At 43.2% G+C, this 22,915-nt stretch overlaps 1 protein-coding gene across 25 annotated transcripts in view; it reads left to right on the top strand.

Annotated features, from left to right (window-relative positions):
* Positions 1–477: 477 nt before the first annotated feature.
* Positions 478–22,915, top strand: part of TAF1A (TATA-box binding protein associated factor, RNA polymerase I subunit A) — a 34,927-nt gene continuing 12,489 nt past the window's right edge. For 3 of the 25 annotated variants that reach the window (XR_016219676.1, XM_089312223.1, XM_089312227.1), the window contains exons 1-7: positions 654–735; positions 1,924–2,056; positions 6,267–6,436; positions 10,559–10,672; positions 15,023–15,221; positions 20,510–20,640; positions 21,407–21,565. Coding sequence is in view for 22 of the 25 variants with exons in the window: in XM_089312223.1 (XP_089168349.1) it covers positions 721–735; positions 1,924–2,056; positions 6,267–6,436; positions 10,559–10,672; positions 15,023–15,221; positions 20,510–20,640; positions 21,407–21,565 (921 nt within the window). In the remaining 3 variants the exon portion in view is untranslated. Of the gene's footprint in view, positions 736–980; positions 1,237–1,882; positions 2,057–2,962; positions 3,127–6,266; positions 6,542–10,558; positions 10,673–15,022; positions 15,222–20,509; positions 20,641–21,406; positions 21,566–22,915 lie in introns of those variants that run through there. The other 22 variants (XR_016219677.1, XM_008268396.5, XM_089312231.1 and 19 more) reach the window with 21 other exon arrangements.

Genomic DNA, 22,915 nt, shown 5'->3' with positions numbered 1-22,915 from the left:
AGCGGGGAGCTTCATCCAGATCTCCTATGTGGGTGCAGAGCCCCGTGAGCTTGGGCCATCGTCTGCTGCTTTCCCAGGAGCATCAGCAGGGAGCTGGATTGGAAGTGGAGCCGCCAGGAATGGAACCCGAGTGCTTAAGTGGAACTGTACTGCTGCAAGCATCTTTTATTTTAACTCGGAGAAATATAATTTTAACTCCAAGTAGACTGTGTGAGAAGTGAATACATATCAAAATTCCTCGAAACACTAAAACACAAGAGAACTTTCCAGGAAGCAAAGACTATGCATGCATTTACCTTCTGAGAGCCACTAGTAGTATTGCGCACAGCACAAACCAAACACAGTGAATTTCTCGGGTAAAGTGATAGTTTGCTTTTTAACCGCGCCCCACGTCCAGCCTCCGTCCCTTCACCTCAAACTCCATTTCCAACGAAAAGTTTCCCATTTTGAGACTGGGGACAGACCAATGGGAGGGCGGCAATCTTCACTCACTTCCGGGGGCATTCCCGCAGCCGCAGGGAATAGAGGCGGGGCTGAGACTGCGCGCCTGGGACAGCCTGGGCGGGCTTCACGCATGCTCACAGGAAGCGCTCGCTCTCCGCGTTTCCGGTGAGGAGTCCGCGAGGCCTCCCGAGTCCGGAGACCGAGCTTCGCTTTACAGAAGTGCTTTGGCTTGCGGCCGGTAAGTGTCGCGGCGCTCTCGCGTGTTCTCTGCGTGGAATGGTCCGAACTGTGGTAGGATCCTTTTGTGTTCTCACGCCCTGAAGCCCTAGGTCCTGAGAACAAGGCCGCGTGGAGGGATGGGGAAGAGGGAGAAACTTTGGTTACCGGGGCAACTGCGCGACGCCATTGGGTCCGACGCCTTGGGGGAGGGAAGGTTTGAGTGATGGCTCGTGTAGGAGTCATCTTCAGATGTTACTTTAAACTCCTAGCCGCAGACTTGGCTTTTAAAAGGTGTATGCTGGTTGTGTTGTGGACAGGCCACGTTGGAGGCGGGGTGACGGGCTAGAAGGCGAGTGCAGCGATCCGGACGCCGTGGATAGGCGTCCTAAACAGGCTAGCGCTGCAGGGCGGCGGAGAAGAGCGCAGGTGGGAGCAGTTCTGCAAGGTGGTATCCGGAGCGTTGCCGGTCGGCTTTTGTGGGGCATGAGGGGCGGCGCCCTGAGCCTCCTGAGGATTAAGTCTGGACTCGGCTTGCTACGACGCAGTCTTTCTCGGTTCGCTTCCCACCCTCAGGTCTGGCTGCCTTTCACCTCCTTGCCCTCACATCCCAAATCCCTGTCATGCCAGGTGGTTTGGCGTTCATTTCCTAGACTGTTGCCTTTTTTTTTTTTTTTTTTTTTTTTTTTTTTTTTTTTGGTGATATTAGGCAGGTTACCTAATTTCACTAAGTCCCTTAACAGTAACCTGGAGGGTACCCACCTCGGCATTGATGTGGGGATTAAATTAGATAATCTGTTATCTAAACACAATAAACTATCTGGTAAGTAGTATATAGCGAGCACCTAATAAGTATTGTTGTGGGGTTTAATTAGATAATTTACACCATCTAAGTAAGTGATACGCTGTGTGGTAAGTGGTATACTCTTATAATAAGGGCCCAATAAATATTAACTACCACTGTTTTATTGTACTTTTCATATTGTTTTGTTATGCATTTGCTTTTTATTCATCCACACTTGATTTTTTTTTTAATTGGAAGGGCAGTATCTTTGTGCTTCAAACAGTAGTTTAATCTTTTTTTTTTAAAGTATCATTCATTTTGGTTGTTGCTGATATGGTTAAGTTCATTTTTTACTTTAAAAGAGCTATTAGGTACAGTGAAGTTTTCTGATCACTTGGTATTTATAAGAGATAGCTGTTTATTTGTACAACTCAAAAGCCTGTGGGTGAATGTGTCCAGAAAATAATTGACATTCTCAGTTTGGAATAGGTATGAGTGATTTCAGTGAAGAATTCACAAGGCCTATGACGGAGGATGAACAGGGGGAAACATCTGTGGCATCTGGTACAGGAATGCATTTTCCTTGGCTTCACAAGCTTGTAGAAACTGTGGGTAAGTAAGATAACACAGTACCATGTTAACTTTAACACAAGGAGGTGGTAAGCTTCAACGTGGACACAAAATGAACAGTTAAACTGGTTCAGTTTCAAGGTAGGAATATATACTTTTTTTAGGCTATAGCAAGCCATAAAAAATAGATTCTATTTTCTTTTGTAATTCTTTGATTTTTGCATTAAGAGTAGATAGTTTGTATTATGTTTGATATACTTTTTCACCAATACTTATTGAGCACTTGTATCTCTCACTGCAGAATACTGAAGATTTATAGATGGAGGTAGGGTCTCTGCCTTTGAGGAGCATATTCCTTAACAAGTTCAAGAAGTTTCTGTTGAATTGCATTGAAATAATCCATAATGGAAATGATTCTTTAATAGCTTTCAAAAATATATTGGAGCCGGTGTTGTGGCACAGTGGGTTAAACTGCTGCTTGCAGTGCTGGCATCCCATATTGAATCTCAGTTGCAGTCCTGGCTGCTCTGCTTGTGATCCAGCTCCCTGCTGATGGCTTCTGGGAAAGCAGCGGAGGATGGCCCACGGTGCTTGGGCCCCTGCTACTCATATGGGAGACCAGGATGGAGTTCCTGGTTCCTGCCTTTGGCATGGCCCAGACCTGGTTGTTAGCTGTTTGGGGGGTGAACCAGTGGATGGAAGCTCACTGTCTGCTGCTCTGCCTTTCAAGTAAATAAATCTTTTAAAATATTTTTTTTTCATTTTTTATCTAATGTAAATACATGTACAGTTTCTGATGGGGTAAATTCCATGTAAGATTATATAAAAGAAGCAGTTACCTGTATGCTGGCTTGTTGGGTGATGTAGTCTTGGGAATGCTTTTGAACTAGCACTTTTCTTAATGTCCTCAGATGTGCTTTTCTCAGTTCAATATTTTTTTTTTTTAAGATTTATTTATTTGAGAGGCAGAGTTACAGAGAGAGGGAGAGACAGAGAGAGAGGTCTTTCATCCGCTCATTCACTCCTCAAATGGCAGCAATGTCTGAAGCTGGACTGATCTGAAGCCAGCAGCCAGGAGCTTCTGGGTTTCCCGTATGGGTGCAAGGGCCCAGGTACGTGGACCATCTTCCACTGCTTTCCCAGACCATTAGCAGGGAGCTGGGTTGGAAGTGGAGCTGCTGGGGCATGAACTGGTGCACATACAGGATGCCAGTGCCACAGGCAGAGGCTTAACCTACTATGCCACAGCATTGGCCCAGTCTAATATTCTTTAGGATTCAGTTCCCATTTTTTCCCCTTTTAATCTAAAAATCATCTCACTTACTGATCTCAGTAAATTAATCCTCAGTAAATATATGTGCTAGACATTTTAAGCATTTAGATACAAGGAAATGGAATCTAAAAAAAGAAGTGGTGGCATTGAGAATGAAGCTCACGTGTGATTTGAAAGCCAAGGCTTTTAATATATGCTGAGATATATTTAAAAATGAGCTAATATGTATTAAGTGCCTAGAATAGTGCCTCATGCACGTTATTGTTGAAAAAGAATAGTTCTGTTCCTCTGTTAATTTTTTTTTTGCTGTGTTAACACATCTGTTAGGTTTGAATGGTTGGTACTTCAGCAGGAATGCTCCCACATTGCTTGTAGGAAACGAGTAATTTGAACTTGTGCTAGTTAAGACATCTCTGGGCATGTTTTTGTCACTATTATTGTAGATCCCGAATCTGCAGACAAATAGAGTATACATGCATAAGATGTTTCATGTGCTATGTATGGATAGGCTATTAAATCCAAAGTACTTTCTTTTTTATTTTTTGACAGGCAGAGTGGACAGTGAGAGAGACAGAGAGAAAGGTCTTCCTTTGCCGCTGGTTCACCCTCCAATGGCTGCCACGGCTGGCGCGCTGCGGCCGGCGCACCGCGCTGATCCAAAGGCAGGAGCCAGGTGCTTCTCCTGGTCTCCCATGGGGTGCAGGGCCCAAGCACTTGGGCCATCCTCCACTGCACTCCCGGGCCACAGCAGAGAGCTGGCCTGGAAGAGGGGCAACCGGGACAGAATCCGGGGCCCCGACCGGGACTAGAACCCGGTGTGCCAGCGCCGCAAGGCGGAGGATTAGCCTAGTGAGCCACGGTGCCGGCCAAAGTACTTTCCGTCTTCTATGAGAAAATGTCTTTTTAAAGATTTATTTTATTTATTTGAAAGACAGAGTTACAGAGAGAGTTAGAGACAGATAGAGAGGTCTTCCATCCACTGGTTCACTCCCCAATTCACCGCAACGGCTGGAGCTTCTCCCGGGTCTCCCACATGGGTGCAGGAGCCCAAGGACATGGCCATCCTCTACTACTTTCCCAGGCCATAGCAGAGAGTTGGATTGGAAGAGGAGCAGTTGGGTCTCAAACTGGTGCCCATATAGGATGCCGGTGCTTCAGGCCAGGGCTTTAACTCGCTGCACCACAGCACCAGCCCCAAGAAAATATTTTGCACGTAATAGTGATCTTGTAGTAGAAATTAGCCATAATAGGAAAATAAAATTGCCAAACACTTATTTTTTATCCTGGGAGATTCTTTTGGCATTTTAAAGGATGTGCTCCTTAGAATAAAAAGTTTGAAGATAGGCAAATCTAGGTTAGAACTGTATACAGGGGCCAGCGCCATCTTTCACTGCTTTCCCAGGCCATAGCAGAGAGCTAGATTGGAAAAGGAGCAGCTGGGACATGAACTGGTGCCCATATGGGATGTTGGCCCTGCAGGTGGAGGCTTAGCTCACTACACCACAGTGCCAGCCCAGCCTAACTATTCTTTTTTTTTTTTTTTTTAAAGATTTATTTATTTATTTGAAAGAGTTACACAGAGAGAGGAGAGGCAGAGAGAGAGAGAGAGAGAGAGAGAGGTCTTCCATCCGATAGTTCACTCCCAATTGGCTGATCCGAAGCCAGGATCCAGGAGCTTCTTCCAGGTCTCCCACATAGGTGCATGGGTGTGGGGGCCCAAGGACTTGAGCCATCCTCTACTGCTTTCCCAGGCCATAGCAGAGAGCTGGATTGGAAGTGGAGCAGCTGGGACTGGAACCGGCGCCCATATGGGATGCTGGCGCTTTAGGCCAGGGTGTTAACCCGCTGTGCCACAGTGCTGGCCCCAAGCCTAACTATTCTTAAGATGGGATTACTAATGCTTTAGAGATAGAAAAATCTGTCTTCAACTGTTACAACTGAAAATGTGGCCCTTTTTTTTAAGATTATTTGTTTGAAAGAATTAGGAGAGAGGGCGAGGCAGAGAGAGGGAAAAAGAAAGAAAAATATCTTCCATCTGTTGGTTCACTCCGCAAATGGCTGCAATGACCAGGGCTGGACCAGGGTGAAGGCAGGAGCTAGGAAATTCATCTGGGTCTCCCATGTGGGTACAGGGACCCAAGCACTTGGGCCATCTGCTGCTGCTTTCCCCATGCACATTAGCAGGCAGCTGGAATTGGAAGTGGTGCAACTGGGACCAAAAGCTGGTCCTGGGAACTTGGTTCTTAAAAAACAAAATACCCTTTGGGATTTTTGGGACATTGGTAGTCTTTCTTAAAATGACCTGCTTGCTCTGAGTACCCGTGCTGTGTTTTTGAGGGCCTCTTTGTTAGACTTTCCACAGTTACTCAGTGCAAGGACAAAAAGATGATTGAATCAGGGCTGGCGCCGCAGCTCACTAGGCTAATCTTCTGCCTGCGGTGCCAGCACCCTGGGTTCTAGTCCCGGTTAGGGCGCCGGATACTAGTCCCGGTTGTTCCTCTTCCAGTCCAGCTCTCTGCTGTGGCCCGGGAAGGCAGTGGAGGATGGCCCAAGTGCTTGGGCCCTGCACCCGCATGGGAGACCGGGAAGAAGCACCTGGCTCCTGACTTTGGATCAGCACAGCCCACCAGCCATAGCAGCCATTTGGGGAGTGAACCAACGGAAAGGAAGACCTTTCTCTGTGTCTCTCTTTGTCACTGTCTAACTCTGCCTTTCAAAAAAAAAAAAAAAGATTGAATCTGATCGAAGGATTGGTGACTGGTGGCCCAAGAATGTCTAATTAGATTTTTTTAAATTTGATAAAACTAGTTGATATGGTACGGAAAGATTTGTTTCAGGTGAAGCTAGTTTTAGTACTGGGAATGGGCTGGGTCAGGTAATTCCTACTGTTAATACTTGTTTGCACTTCTGCTTATCAGAAGCAAGTTTTTTGGATAGTTGAAGTCCTTGTGAGTAAAAGCTCCTCTTGCTTCTTTGTAGTGATCGGAGGGAAAAAGAAGAAGGATTTTGCTCAGACAACAAGTGCTTGTTTACGTTTTATCCAAGAAGCTCTGCTGAAGCACCAGTGGCAGGAAGCTGCAGAATATATGCACAGCTATTTTCAGACCTTGGAGGATTCAGATACCTACAAAAAGCAGGCTGCGCCGGAGGTAAACAGAAGTCAAGTCTGATAGAAGAAAGGACAGATTCTGGAGTTCCTGCTTGCAGCTTCACTCAGTAGCTTGTGTAGGACAAGTGGACAAAAGTTACTACAAGTAATTCTGAGTGCAAAGTTTGTGTCTAGTACTTGTTAGCATTTTAGTATCTATTAGTCTATTTTAAAGGAGACTAAAAATTGTTTGAACTCTTAATTCTGAGATTCCCCAATATTAATTAATTAATTCATTCATTCATTCCAATAATACCTCCTCCTTTCCCTGTCTCATTATTTTCCCTGTAGGATGTTTCTCATCATCATATAAAAAACATTGTTATTTCTATCTGAAAATAATCACTTGACACCACTTTCTTTACAGACTGCTTGTTCTTAGTTTTCTATTCTCTGTTTCAGCAAAACTCCTTGAAAGACTTCTCTCTCTGCAGCTAGAGTAGTCCTTTTTTGGGGGACTCCAGTTTTATCAAGACCTAATTGGCCCATACAATTCATTCATTTCAGTTGCACAATTTTTTTTTTGACAGGCAGAGTTAGAGAGAGAGACAGAGAGAAAGGTCTTCCTTCTGTTGGTTCACCCCCAAATGGTCACTATGGCCAGCGTGCTGCACCGATCCGAAGCCAGGAGCCAGGTGCTTCTTCCCTGTCTCCCATGCAGGTGAAGGGCCCAAGTACTTGGGCCATCCTCCATTGCACTTCTGGGCCACAACAGAGAGCTGGACTGGAAGAGGGGCAACTGGGACAGAATCCGGTTCCCTGACCGGGACTAGAACCCGGGGTGCTGGCGCTGCAGGCGGAGAATTAGCCTAGTGAGCCGCGGCACTGGCCTCAATTGAATAATTTAATGTTTTTCTTATATTCACAGAAGTAGTCAACCATTACCACAAACAAATCAGGCACTTATCTGTTTTATATAAATGGAATCAAATAATATGTGACCTTTTGTGAATGAGCCTTTCTTAATTAGTGTAATGTTTTCAAGGCTCATTCATGTTGTAGTATTAGTACTTTGTTCCTTTTTGTTGCTAAATAGTATTCAACTGTATGGATATATCATGGTTTGTGTATCCATTTATTGCTTGTTGAACATTTGGGTTGTTTCTTTGTTGTGAAGAATCCTATGAACATTTGCGTACAAGCTTTGTGTATACATTTGTTTGTTCCATTGTCTTGGGTGTATACATATCTAGGAGCAGAATTGCTGGGTCATATGGTAACTTTGTGTTTAACCTCTTGAGGAATGGCCAGATTGTTTCCAAGTGGTTATATCATTTTATATTCCAATCAGCAGTATTTTAGGGTTCCAATTTCTTCACATTTTGGTGAATGTCGGTTATTATCTATCTTTTTGATTATAAGCTTGTTAGTAGTTATGAAGTGGTATCTCATCACTGTTATGATTTGTATTTCTCCACTGACGGTGCAGAGTGATCCTTTTAAAACGTGTCAGGTCATTCCACTCCTCTGCTGGGAACACTGCTGGCTTCCCATTTCACACAGAGTTAGAGCCAACATCCTTATAGTGGCCCACAAGTTCCTACATGGTGTCCTGTTTTCTTTCCCTGTTCAACCGCTGACCTCATCTGCTGTTACTTTTCTATTTGCTTTTTCTTCTCCAGCCTCATTGGCCTCCTTGCTCTTTATTTAAATGGGCCTGATTGCTTTTGCTTTAGCTATTTCCTTTACTTGTAAATATCTTTGTTTAGCCATCACTGTGGTCATCCACTTTCAAGGCCTCTTTTTGATAAGGTTTATATTGACTGTTTAAAATTGCAGCTCCATTTCTTTTTTTTTTGACAGGCAGAGTGGACAGTGAGAGAGAGACAGAGAGAAAGGTTTTCCTTTTGCCGTTGGTTCACCCTCCAGTGGCCGCCATGGCTGGCGTACCGCGCTGATCCGATGGCAGGAGCCAGGTGCTTCTCCTGGTCTCCCATGGGGTGCAGGGCCCAAGGATTTGGGCCATCCTCCACTGCACTCCCTGGCCACAGCAGAGAGCTAGCCTGGAAGAGGGACAACTGGGACAGAATCCGGCACCCCGACCGGGACTAGAACCCGGTGTGCCGGCGCTGCAAGGCGGAGGATTAACCTAGTGAGCCACGGCGCCGGCCGCAGCTCCATTTCTTACTCCCTGCACCCATACTTTTGGATTGATACTCCTAATCTCCTTATCATTCTCTGTTCTTTCACTTTCTAGTTTAATCATTCTATTTCTTGGTTATTCTCTCTTTCTACATGGAATGTAAATTTCACAAGGTGTGGATCAAACAGTACCCAGCATATATTGTTAAATTTGTTCAGTAAAAGTTTATTTACAAATAAATTTACATGAAAGTCTTAAATAACTTTTATTAATAGTGTAACCAGTACATTAATTAATTATATAATAAAGCCAAAAATATGAAAAAATAAGCCATTGATTGAAAATTCAGTTTATGGGGGCCGGCACTGTGGCTCACTTGGTTAATCCTCTGCCTGCAGCACCGGCATCCCATATGGGCGCCAGGTTCTAGTCCTGGTTGCTCCTCTTCCAGTCCAGCTCTCTGCTGTGGCCCGGGAGGGCAGTGGAGGATGGCCCAAGTGCTTGGGTGCCTGCACCCACATGGGAGACCAGGAGGAAGCACCTGGCTCCTGGCTTTGGATCGGCGCAGCGCGCCAGCCGTAGCAGCCATTTGGGGGTGAACCAGCGAAAGGAAGACCTTTCTCTCTGTCTCTCTCTCTAACTCTGTCAAATTAAAAAAAATAAATAAATAAAAGAAAATTCAGTTTATGAACAAAAGCTACATAGATCTGTAAATCACTGAATAAGTCATGGACTCTTCATGTCCACGTTTTGTTTTGTAAAGTGAAGGATTTAAGATTTATTTATTTAAACCTCAGTGATTGAGAGAGGGAGAGACAGAGAGAGAAAGAGAGATCTTTCTTCTGTTGGTTAACTCCCAAAATGACTGCAATGGTTTGGACTGAGCCAGGGGGAAGCCAGGAGCCCAGAATTCTATCTGGGTCTCCCCTGGTGTGGCAGAGGTGAAGTAACCTGAGCTATCTTCCACTCCGTCAGTGTTTAGACAGGGCCGTAATCTATGTAGTGAAAGTTCTCCCTTCAGAGAAAGGTACCTCCTTCTTTGACGGCCCCTTCTTTCCACTGGGATCTCACTCACAGAGATCTTTCTTGTAGGTCTTTTTTTGCCAGTGTCTTGGCTTTCCATGCCTGAAATACTCTCATGGGCTTTTTAGCCAGATACTTGGGCTTTTATTGAAATTATAAATTCTTCTTTTCACCCCAGTCCTACTAAATCCAATACCTAGATTCTTTTCAACAGGCATTCCAGGTAATTCTTTTATTCAGCTGGCTTAAGAACAACTGATAGATAATCTCTGAGTTTTCTTTAGGCTCCCAAGTACTATAGTTTGGTAGTCTACAAGTGAAATCTAAAAACCTGTGTTTGAGTTGGGAAGGTGAGTGTTACCTTTATGACCAAATAATGTATATGTTTTTAAAATTGATTTAAAGTTCATTTTAATTTAAAACTTATATTCTTAAAGTACTTTAAGTTGGGGTAAGAGAAGTAGACATTTACTCGCATGAGAGAAGAGCTCTGAGGTCTGTCACCAGAGTTTTAGTGATCTCAGGAGAGACTGTTTTTCATTAAGATTTGTCCATAGCTGAGGAAATTTTTAAATTGGCATTCTAAATACAGAATTAATAGTATTGATGGACTCTCAGGAAACATCAAGTTCATTGCCTTCATTTTGCAAATGATGAAGATGAGAGCAGTCATGAAGCCAGTATTAGTAAGAAGCTGGAACCCAAGTTTTGCTTAATCTTTTTCCTCCTGTGCTAATTATGTATCTTAACTTTCTGCCTTCTTGAGACTACTAACCTAATAGCACTGTTATGCTTATCTTGTATTGTAATTTAAATGATCGAAATGGTTTTATCACATCAGATGTGATGTTAGTTTCACAGCGTGAAGTACAAGTACAGTAAAATGTTGACACAGTAGTCTCTAGGAACAGGAATTACAGATTGCTTTAAAGTGTTATGATCAGTAAAAAAATCTCTTAGGCATAAATTTGATAAGGTAAAGATGTTACATTTTGGTAGTAATTTCTGCTTTGACAGATTATTTGGAAGCTTGGAAGTGAAATTCTGTTTTATCATCCCAAAAGCAATGTGGAGACTTTCAACACCTTTGCTGACCGGATGAAAAATATTGGCGTCTTGAATTATTTAAAGGTGAGGTTGTTGGTTTTGTGAATTTACGTTTTCAGTGTATCGGTAATAAGGAGATAATAATGCAGAGAGCATGGGACCAAAGGTGAGACATGTGGATAAAGAAGGGGAACTGGAAGAAACCATTGTGAGAACCATATGTCTTGGTTTCTGGTCCCTGTCTTGTTGTCTGACTGAAGATCCTTCTCTTTGTGCCTTTGGCTGCCAGACACCAGCCCTTCAGGGATTGCAGTTGTGCTTCATTGTGATGATGGGCCACATTCTCATGTTTGCAAGCATTTGTTTTTATTTTCCTTTTGGGAGGCAGAGAGAGAAAGAGGAAGACTGACTGACAGATCTTTCATTTGCATATCTTTATCTGCAAATGCCTGTAACAGCATAGGCTGGGTCAGGCTGAAGCCAAGAGCCTGGACCTCAATCCAGGTCTCCTTTGTGGATGGCTGGGACCCATGTGCTATAGCCATTCCCTGCTGCCTCCCAGAGTGCATATTGGCAGAAAGCTGGTGGGAAGCAGAGATGAGACGTGAACTCAGACACTGCAGTATGGGAAGTGGGCATCCCAAGCAGCTGCTTAACTGCCGTACCATATGCCTGCTCCCTAATAAAAGTCTTATCCAAAAGGAGACATTTCCAGAATATATATCTCTCTCCCTCTCTGTGGTATAGTTTTTGACTAAAAATTTTTTAATAAAGTTTTAAAAGATATGTAATTTTTAATTTTTTTTCTCAGTGACCATAGAGTTTCATTGGAATACAGTTACATTCATTAATTTCCAAATTGTCAGTAGCTACTTCTTTTTTTTTAAAGAAAGATTGATTTATTTATTTGAAAGGCAGAGTTACAGAGAGAAAGGGAGCAATGGAGAGAGATCTTCCATCCACTGGTTCATTCCCTAAATGGCTGCAACAGCCAGGCCTGGGCCAGGAGCCAGGAGCTTCATCTGGGTATCCCACATGAGTGCAGGGTCCCTAATACTTGGGCCATCTTCTGCTGCTTTTCCTAGGCACATTAGCAGAGAGCTCAGTCTGAAGTAGAGCAGCCAGGAATTGAACCAGCCATGCCACAGCCACAACACTGGCTCTACCAGTAACTACTCTTTCATGACAATGATGGAGTTGAATAATTGTGACAAAAACTAGTTAGCCTGCAAAGCCTAAAATATTTACTCTCTGGCTCTTTTTAAATTTTTTTTTTTTTTTACTTTTTTTATTTTCAAAAACTTTTATTGTCATAAAATATACATAACATAAATGATTTTTAACCATTATAAAAATATTTATTTACTTGAAAGGTGGAATTACAGGAAGGGAGATGGAGAGGCAGAGAAAGAGAGCCAAAGAGAAATCTTCCGTCCTCTAATTTGCTCCCCAAATGCCCGCAATGACTAGGGCCGGACCAGGCCGAAACCAGGAGCTTCTTCCTGGCACAGGGACCTGAGTACTTAGTCCATCTTTCGCTGCTTTCCCAGGCACATGAGCAGGGAGTGGGATCGGAAGTAGGGCAGCCAGGACTTGAACTAGTGCACATATGGGATTTTGCCCTGCAGGTAGTGGCTTAACTTTCCGTACCACAGCACCGGCCCCAATTTTAGCCATTTTTAAATGTACAATTCAGTGGCATTAGTTATATACACAGTTTTCTACCAAGATTACCGCTAGTCCCGAAACTTTCCATCACCCCAAACAGAAACTATGTACTCAGTAACAGCAACTCCCCATTCTCTTCTCCCCCAGCTCCTGGTAACCTCCAGCCTGTTTTTGGTCTCTGATTTTGCCTATTCTAGATATAAATGGAGTCATGTACCATTTGTCCTTTGGTGTCTGACTTATTTCACTTAGCATAATATTTTCAAGATTTATCTGTGTTGTGGCATGTATCAGAACTTTTGCTTTTTCTATGACTGGATAGTATTCAGTTTCCTATCACGTTGTGTTTCTCCATGTAACTGTTGTGTTGTTTTCAGATATGGCTGTTGTAAATCATACTTCAATGAACATTGGCTTGAAATTATCTGTTTCAGTCACCATTTTCAGTTCTTTTGGGTCCATCCCTATGTTTAATGTTTTTAAAGATTTATTTATTTACTTATTTATTTGAAAGTCAGAGTTACACAGAGAGAGGCAGAGAGAGAGAGAGAAAGAGAAAGAGAGGTCTTCCATCCAATGGTTCACTCCTCAATTGGCTGCAACGGCCAGAGCTGCGCTGATCTGAAGCCAGGAGCCAGGAGCTTCTTCCGGGTCTCCCACATGGGTACAGGGGCCCAAGTACTTGGGCTATCTTCTGCTTTCCCAGGCCATAGCAGAGAGCTGGATCTGAAGTGGAGCAGCCGGGTCTCGAACCGGCACCCATATGGGATGCTGGCACTTCAGGCCAGGGCATTAACCTGTGCCACAATGCTGGCCCCACATTTTTCAAGAATTGCTAAATGGTTGTCTACTGTGGCTGCACCTATTTATATAAATACTGCTTTCTAATTTTGAAAATGAATTTTCGCAGTTTAGGATTCTTTTTTAGATCTTAATTAATTTAGAAAAAAATTTCTGAGTATGAATAGTTTTGTGCCAGATGCTCTCTGACAAGTGGAAATTGAGTAGAGGCAGCTTATGGTTCCATGTAAGGAAGAGACTTCGAGCTGAACAAGTTGGGAAAGGAAAGGCCTGCCTTAATGGGCGCTCTCCTCTCTTTCCAGGAAGAAACTGGGTAGCTGTTTGATTGGAAAGGGAGCGTGGAGTTTTAACTAACCAATTGGCCAGGCTTCTTTTGGTGCATGGAATCTACTCAGTTCAAGTAAAGAAACTGGAAGGAAATCTCATTTCTTCCACACCCAAGAGTGATAATTAGAATAAGCAGAAAGCCACTGCAGTTTTTCAGGCAATGTGCTGTAGAAGGGACAGGCATTTAAATGGAAAAAAGTGTTATGGGTACCACGGTAGAGAATGCAGCATGCAGTAAAAAGGTGAAGGAGAAGTGGTTGTCTTTGGAATTGGAGAGGGCTGGGATTGATGAATAGGGGGACCAGGAAAAGGTAGGACGTGATGTGTGAGATGAGTTTGAAACAGCGAGTGGGGTTCAATAGGCAGACTAAGGAAAGGGTGCTCTGGCGTGGCAGGGGTGACAGAGATTCGATAGCCCCGTGTCCCATGCTCTAGTTACTCTGAAAATTACTTGAATGGAAGCCAGAGGAAGTAGGCTGGGCACTGTGTGCCATACTTAGGGAGCTTGGGGTTTATTCTGCAGACAGTGTGAACCGTTGGGGGCTTTTACAGAAACGAGTAACAAAATGGGATTTCTTTGGTAATTGCATGGATGATGGATTGTAGGGGGGCAAGAAGGGAGAGGTTAGTTGAGAAATAATTGCAGTAGTTTGAGATGGGGACCTTGAACTTCATGATCTGCTCTACCCATGTGTTTCATTGTGTTTCCCATTATTCTCCTTACTAATGTCCTCTCTTCTTGTACTGTTCCTTTTTGTGTAGTATTTTTACATTGTCTTTTCCACCTGAACTAAAGCTGTTTTTCAACACCCCTTATTAAGATGTTTTCTTTGAGTTTATACATGTATAACATTGTTATATTTATTGGTTGTCTGCTATGGGCCCAACCAGGCATTGGATGGTATTATCTCATTGATTCTCAAAAATACCCTTCTGAAAAGTTAATAATAATTGTTCCATATAACAGATGAGACTCACAAGGGGTGGATAACTTACATAGTTAATTTAGCTTTTTATTTTTTTAAAGATTTTGTTTATTTTTATTTGAGAGTTATAGTTACAGACAGTGAGAGGGAGAGATAGAAAAGTCTTCCTTCCATTGGTTCATTCCCCAAGTGGCCACAATGGCCGGAGCTGCGCCGATCTGAAGCCAGGAGCCAGGTGCTTCTTCAGGGTTTCCCACGTAGGTGCAGGGGCCCACGCACTTAAGCCATGTTCTGCTGCTTTCCCAGGCCATAGCAAAGAGTAGACTGGAAGTGGAGCAGCCAGGGCTAGAACCGGCGCCCATATGGGATGCCAGTGCCACAGGCAGAGGATTAACCTACTGCACCACGGCGCTGGCCCCTCATTTAGCTTGTAAGTGGCATGTGAACCAGGGCACTCTGTCTTCAACGCCTCTGTTTTTTTTTTCCCCTGTATCACACTGCCTTCTGTTCGTGAGTTGGCATAATTTAACTCTCATCTAGAGTGTTGTTTCCTGTGTCTTTCCTCTTTTCTAAATGAAAAATGTTGATGACAGTATCATGTCATTTGTGTTTTACCAAGATCTCAGCCCAGCAGATATCATATATTTACTGATTTTTTTTTAGTCGTTATCTCCTGACTAAAATGTTTGTGGGCTGTATCTTACTATTGCAGATCTCCCTACAACATGCACTGTACCTTGTGCATCATGGAATGCTGGAGGATGCAAACAGAAATCTAAGTCAGGCAGAGACATGGAGATACGGTGAGAAGTCATCTTCCCAGGAAATATTGATCAATCTTGTTCACGCCTACAAAGGGCTTTTGCAGTATTACACTTGGTCAAAAAAGAAGATGGAATTGTCAAAGCTTGGTAAGTGAATATGAAAAATCTTTTCTTATGGTGATGAGACTGAGGGCAGAGGGATCTTAAAGAGTAATCTAGTATCCCACACTGACTTCAGATATTACAGAGTTCACATTTTATTGATCTAAAATTCTTGACTATCCTTTAATATTTCTGATACTATCAAAAAACTTTTTAGTCACAAATTAGATGGTTCGGCTGGCGCCGAAGCTCACTAGGCTAATCCTCCATCTGCGGCACCGGCACTCCGGGTTCTAGTCCTGGTTGGGGTGCCGGATTCTGTCCCGGTTGCTCCTCTTCCCGTCCAGCTCTCTGCTGTGGCCTGGGAAGGCAGTGGAGGATGGCCCAAGTACTTGGGCCCTGTACCCCATGGGAGACCAGGAGGAAGCACCTGGCTCCTGGCTTCAGATTGGCGCGCTGCCTGCAACATGCCGGCCGTAGTGGCCATCTGGGGGGTGAACCAACGGAAGAAAGACCTTTCTCTCTGTCTCTCTCTCACTAACTCTGCCTGTCCCAAAAAAAAAAAAAAAATAAAAAAATAAAAAAAAAAAAATTAGATGGTTCATAATTAAGTTCAGACCATTTTGGATTCATTACTCTTTTTGAAAACATAATTTTGTTAAAGATAAACATAGCTAGACATTCATCAGTGGTAGAAACCACCTTTTTATTCAGTAACTGCTGATAGTAGGAGAAAGAGCTAAATTCCACTTCAGATTGTGTGAAGTGACTTGGGGAGAGTGAGGGGTGGGGTTGGGGAGGATGTTGGAGCCTTAACCAGAATCAGGGAAGTGAAAAATTACAAAAAGCAGAAGGGAGAGTTGGTCCACGTGAAACCCATGTGCTCCAGCCCTCTTGTAGAGACTGGGAGATGGGTCCCTGTCTTTAGGTGTTGATTGGCACCAACAGTAAATTCTGGCCGCCTTGAGCTTTTTTGTCAGGCTGCTACTTTAAGGGGGCTGTTATCATCCTAGGAATGTGCCTTTCAGCCGCTGGAAGTTATTTTCATGTTTGTTCAAGTCCTCAGAGGAGCCTGGCAGGAGTTTGGCCAAGACAGATCTTTGTCAATTTCTAAGAAAGCTTACAAACTTTCTTCAGCAGTCTTTATTTTATGTATGTTACATATATTATATATAGTGATATATATACATAATGCATATGTAATATAATATACATATATGTGTATATATAAACATTTCTTTGTGTTTAGAATGGAATTTACTTTATTTCTTAGAATAACAAGTTTAAAGAATATGTCAAGATAAAGTCATTTCATTTCTATATGGGGTTATAATGGAAAGTTTTCTTGACTCACTGACTATACTAAAAATTGACCCTGCAGTTCTCAAACTGAATTCCCCTTCTCGTCATCTTTGGTGCTGTCATCTTCTACCCTCCTCCTCTTTGGAGCTATAGAATTGTCTACTTTTCTTTCCCTTGTCTAGTTTTTTCCCATGGTTTCTCTAGGATTAACTCTTCTATTTTCATGATTTCATCCAGATCCTAGTCCTAGTATTCATCACTTTATATGTGATCAGCAGTATTTCCTTATTATCCTTATGTGATAAATAGTATTTTCTTTGTCTCTAGGCATGTTGATTGACTAGTCTCATTTCCTTCCCTCTTGTCTGAGCTGTCCCAAGGCGTTTCTGAAATGCTGAAATGCATATATTGTGTTAGTGCAGTCTCCTCCTCTAGAATGCCCCTGCCCTTCAGGGTTCACTGGACCCTCGGAATCCTTCATCCCTCTGCCTTAGATCCAGTATATCAGCTGCATGGTCAGCATCGTTCAGCTCTTCATCTCTTGGTTTTTAATTAACATTTTCAGGTATGGTTTATGTTGTATCTTCCCAGTTAAACTTCCCATTTAAGCAATCTTTTGACATCGTGTGTCCTCTGTTTTAATTTGGCCATGATTTTTTGTGTAATATTTCTTTTAAAAAATGCTTTGCTTGCTGATATGAATTGATTAGATAAGTATTAAAGTCAATATGTACTTTTCTTACACAGGGTTAGGCACAAGTCAAGCAAATATTTGATGATGAAATCCGTGAGAACGTGGCATTTTTACGGTCACTCACGTGGGTAGATGATTCAGTACCTTTCTGCAGCTGACGTTTTGTTCTATAGCAAATGGGGGTAATATATGCAATTTTTCAAAAAGATTTATTTATTTATTTGAAAGGCAAGGAGTGAAAGAGAATGAACCTCTACCTGCTGGTTGACTACCCAAGTGGCCAACGATGGCTAGGGCTGGGCCAGGCCAAAGCTAAGAGCATGGAACCCCATCTGGGACTCCCACACGAGTGCAGGGGCCCAAGGATTTGGACCGTGTTCTGCTACCTTCCCAGGTGCATTAGCAAGGAGCTAGCTCAGAAGGAGAGCAGCTGTGACTCAAACTCGTGCCCACGTGGATTACCAGCATTGTAGGCAGTGGCTTAACTGCTGAACCATGACACTGGCCTTGTGGAACTTTTAGATAATCTTTAAGTCTAATGTCTTTTTAGGGGCAATTGGCCTAATACTTAAGACACTTAACTTCTCTTTTCCAATTTCCTGGGTTGGAGTCATGACTTTGCTTCTAAATCCAGCTTTTTGCTGGTGTTAACCCTTCGAGGCAGTAGGTGATGGTTCAGAGTTGTTGTCCCTGGCAACCATATGGGAAACCTGCATCTCCTGGCTAATAGCCTTGGCTTGGTCCAGGCCAGCCGTTGTGGGCATTTGGAGAGACCTGGAGTTCCTGGCTCCTGGCTTTATTCTGGTCCAGCCCCAACCTTTGGGTGCATTTGTACAGTGAACCAGCAGATGGGAACCATGTCTCCCTGCCTCTTGAATGAATAAAATATTTTTTAAAAGATTTTATTCATTTGAGAGGTAGAGTTATAGACAGAGAGGGAGAGAGAGAAAGGTCTTAAATCTGCTGGCTCACTCTCCATGTGGCCGCTACAATGGCTGGAGCTGGGGCGATCCGAAATCAAGAGCCAGGTGCTTCCTCTGGGTCCCCCATGTGGTTGCAGGGGCCTAAGCACTTGGGCCATCTTCTGCTGCTTTCCCATGCCATAGCAGAGAGCTGGATCAGAAGAGGAGCAGCAGGACATGAACTGGCGCCCATATTGAATGCCGGTGCCACAGGTGGAGGCCCAGCCCACTGCTGGCCCCCTTGTGTATAAGTTTTTGTGTAGACATATGTGGGTAGACATTGCTGGGTCATGTGACTGTTCTGGACTATTCAAAGTAGCTGCACCGTTTTACATTCCCAATAGTAGTGTGTGAGGGTATAACTTCCCTGCAATTTTCCCAACAGTTTCCAACAGTTGTCTTATTTTTCATTGGTGAATCATTTATTCTAACTAGTTTTTAGTGGATTCTTAGGGTTTTCTGTGTACGAGATCATGTCATCTGCAAATGAGGTTGTCTTTTCAATCTGGACGTCTTTTTTATTTTATTTTAGGCTGGCGCCGCGGCTCAATAAGCTAATCCTCCACCTGCGGCGCTGGCACCCAGGGTCCTAGTCCTGGTCGCTCCTCTTCCAGTCCAGCTCTCTGCTGTGGCCCGGGAAGGCAGTGGAGGATGGCCCAAGTGTTTGGGCCCTGCACCCACATGGGAGACCAGGAGAAGCATCTGGCTCCTGGCTTCGGATCAGCTTGGTGCACCAGCCGCAGCGTGCCGGCTGTGGCGGCCATTGGAGGGTGAATCAACGGCAAAAGGAAGACCTTTCTCTCTGTCTCTTTCTCTCTCACTGTCCACTCTGCGTGTCAAAAAAAATAAATAAATAAATAAATAAAAAAAAGATTTATTTGATTTTATTTTTTTATTTAAAAGGCAGTTACAGAAGGAGAGAGTGAGAGACAAAGACCTTCCATATGTGGTCTCACTGCCCAAATGGCCTCAACAGTCAGGGCTGGACCAGGCCAAAGCCAGGAGCTAGGAACTTCTTCCTGGTCTCCTATGTGGGTTAGGAGGCCCAAGTAATACTTGGCCATCTTCACTGATTTTCCAGGCACATTAGCAAGGAGCTGGATCGGAAGTGGAATAGCCAGGACTCGAATTGTTGCCCATTGGGATGCCAGCATTGCCGGCAGTGGCTTTACCCGCTGTACTACAACACCAGCCCCATCAATCTGGATGTCTTTTGTATTTTCTTGCTTAATTGTCTTGGCTAAAACCTCCAGTGTAATGAGCAGAATTAGTGAGAGAGGAAATTCTTGTCTTGTTTCTGATTTTAGGGGAAAACCATGCCATCTTTCATCCTTAAGTTTGATGTTAGTTATGCTGTTTTCATAAATGCCCTTTATCAGATTGAGAAAGTTCTTGTTGAATGTTTTCATTGTGAAGGCTTACTCAATTTTGTCAAAGGCTTTTTCTGCATCTGTTGAGATGATTATGGGATTTTGTCCATTTTTGTTTTGGTTTAAATCAATAGATCTCTCTTGTATCCGTTGATTTTCAGTTGTTGAGCTAACCTTGACTTTGTAGATGTGGTATATAATTCTTTTCCATTAGATTTAGTTTGCTAGTATTTTTTTGAGGATTTTTGCATCTATATTCATATACCGGGTGATGATTTTCTTCCTTGTATTGTCTTTGACTCCTTTTGGTATCGGTAATACTGGCTTCAAAAAAAGTTGGAGTGTTCTTTCTTTTCTTACTTTGGGAAGAGTTTGTGAAGAATTAATATTTTTCTTGAAATGTTTAGTAGAATTCACCAGTGAAGGCATCAGGATCTGAGCTTTTCTTGTGGGAACTTTTGTGATTAGTTGTGGGGAGCAACCCGGACTGGACTAAGTTACTGGAATTAAGACTTATTCTGTGCATCTGCTCTCCCACAATATGGCGCTGGGAGAGGAGAAAACAGCTTCTACGCAGCTGCCTCTTGCCAACTTGAGTGATGACCTCCAGGAGCTGATCCTGCTCCTGATTGGAGGAGAGCAGCGTACTCGGCATGTGGGCGGAGGAGGACTATAAAGGAGGAGAGAGACAACATGCACCAGGAACATCTAAGGGGAACATCTATCTGAAGGAACTCCTGTGCAGCCCCTGAGAGAGCCGGCCGGCGGTGTGCCGCTCCCCTGCGGAAGTGGGGAAGGTGGCCAGGGGGAACTGCCCTTCCACGGAGGTGGAAGGGTCAGCAGCCAACCCGGGAAGAACCAGCAGCAAACCCGGGGAGGGCCGAGCAGACGAAAGAACAACGCAGAATCCTGTGTCGTTCCTCCACGAAGACGGGGAGCGACAATTAGTAATTTAACAGAAATCCTCAGTAGTGAGTGACTTAGAAATCTTTTATCTTTGGGCAGATAAAGATGATTATTCTTATGGCACTGCATCCCGAAGTATGCTCAGCCACAGTTGCAAGACATCTGCAAACCTTGGTGCATTGATTGAAACTCCAGGAGTTTGGGACCCTTTTGTGAAGAGTTACGTAGAGGTATATAGACTTTTATAAAATAATGTTTCATTTTGTAATAAACCTATGCAAAGACTGCTTGCCTTACCTTCACTGGTCAAAAGAAACCTAGTGAAACTTGTAACTTCCCTTACCCACTGTGGTATCTCTTTTTTAGTTGGAATAATTTCTTTTTATTTTACAGAAATTTTGTATAATGTAAATGTAACTCTTGTTGATTTTCACCACTGGATAACCTGTTGTGGCCAAAGTATATAAAAAACGGTAGAGTTGTAAATGTCAATTTTGTGTTATTCTTGTTGAGCTTAAAAGAAAAGCAGAAAGATCTTTTATAATTTGGTGGGATTTAGAAGGGGAGAGGACAAAAATCTGAAACTAGGCCACAGAGCATGGGATGAAGAAAAATGACTTTTAGGAAGTTTGTGAAGATGTCCGGTTCTTCTAGAGTCATAAAAGGACAGAGGACTGTGGCACCAGACGCTAGGAATAAATCTTCAACATAATTGGCTTTGTGAAAATCCATGAGTACTACAGTGGTACTTGTGCTTGCCAGAAAAAACCTCTAAAACTACACTTCTTGTAAGGAAAAGGTCTTTGTTATGAGTGATCTTGTTCCATAGATGTTGTAACATGTGCTAATGGAAGCAAAAGTTAGCATTACTGTTGTTCTCTGTGTGGTATTATTTGTCAGTTGTGCAAGTATTTTATCCCCAGCAGTTGAGTTAAGCTGTCTTTTGCATGACTGTCTTAGATCATTAGCTGAGATGTTATTGCTTCTTTTATATAGATGCTGGAATTCTGTGGTGATCAAGATAGAGCCCGAAAAGTCCTCACTAATTATGCATATGATGAAAAGTTTCCATCAAATCCAAATGCCCATATCTACTTATACAACTTTCTGAAGAGAGAGAAGGCACCAAGAGCAAAACTGTTAAGTGTGCTTAAGGTATAGAATTTTTATTTTTTTATTAATTTATTTTTTTAATTTGAAAGAGAGAGAGATCTTCCATGTGCTGGTTCACTACCCAAATGGCTGCAATGGTCAGGGCTGGGCCAGACCAAAGCCAGGAACCAGGAACTTCTTCCCGGTCTCCCATGTGGGTGTGAGGCCCAAGTACTTGGTCCATCTTCCGCTGCTTTCCTAGGCACATTAGCTGGAAGCTGGATGAGGGGAGCTAGCTAGGGGAGAGCTGGATAGGAGGTGGAGCAGCCGAGACTTGATCCAATGGCTATATGAGATACCATCATTTCAGATGGTTGCTTTACCTACTGTAACACAGTGCTGGCCCCATTAAAGTACATAATTTTTATCTTAGTGTTTGAACAGAGTTGGGGATCTGTGTTAAAACTATGTAAGGGTTGGTGCTATGGCGTAGTGGGTAAAGCTGCTGCCTTCAGTGCTGGCATCCCTTAGGGATGCTGGTTTGAATCCTGGCTGCCCTCTTCTGATCCACCTGGGAGAACAGTAGAAGATGGCCCAAGTGCTTGGGCCCCTGCCACCCGTGTGGGAGATCCTGAACAAACTCCTGGTTCCTTGCCTTGGATTGGTGCAGCTCCAGCCGTTGCAGCGACCTGGTAAGTGAACCAATGGATGGAAGACCTATCTTTCTCGCTCTCGCTCTCTCTCTGCCTCTGCCTCTGCCTCTCTCTGACTCTGCCTTTCAAATAAATAAATACATCTAAAAAAAAAAAAAAAAAAGCCATACTATAGTTCATTGCTTTCCAACTGTCATAGTGCCCATGGAAAATTACACTTCATGTGTGGTACACTGAAGTAAACAGAAAGGTCCTCCATCTGCTGGCTGTAGGTAGACACTCCTGCTCCCATCACCCAAGAGAGTGGAGAGAGAAATTCAGTATTTAAGAAACTCTGCCACTCTGTTTAAAAACTCTATCGATATATTTTTCTTTTCTTTCTCTCTTTTTTTATTGTATCGATATCCTTTGAAGGTCAACTTTATTGAAATTTAATTTATATATAGTAAGTGCACCCGGATGTTTTTTAGGAAATATATGCAAACACTGAACCATGATAATTAAGATTTAGAACATTTTTATAACCCCCAAAAGCCCCTTATTTCCTTATACAACCAATCCACGCACACATTCTAGTTCCTAGGCAGTCACTTGTGTGCTTTTTGTAGTTAGAAATTAGTTTTACATCCTTAAGAATGTCATATAAATGGAATCTTCGAGTAACTACTGTGTTTTTGATATTTAGGTAATTTTTTGTGTGTTGTATGAGGTCTGTGCGTCAAAGTTTATTTTTTTTTCCAGATGGTCGTTCTGGCACTGT

This window comes from Oryctolagus cuniculus, chromosome 13, assembly GCF_051225735.1.
Source record: "Oryctolagus cuniculus isolate XC-2025 breed Fujian yellow rabbit chromosome 13, ASM5122573v1, whole genome shotgun sequence".
In the NCBI taxonomy this organism is placed as follows: Eukaryota; Metazoa; Chordata; class Mammalia; order Lagomorpha; family Leporidae; genus Oryctolagus; species Oryctolagus cuniculus.
This window is presented reverse-complemented; position numbering and strand designations above follow the sequence as displayed.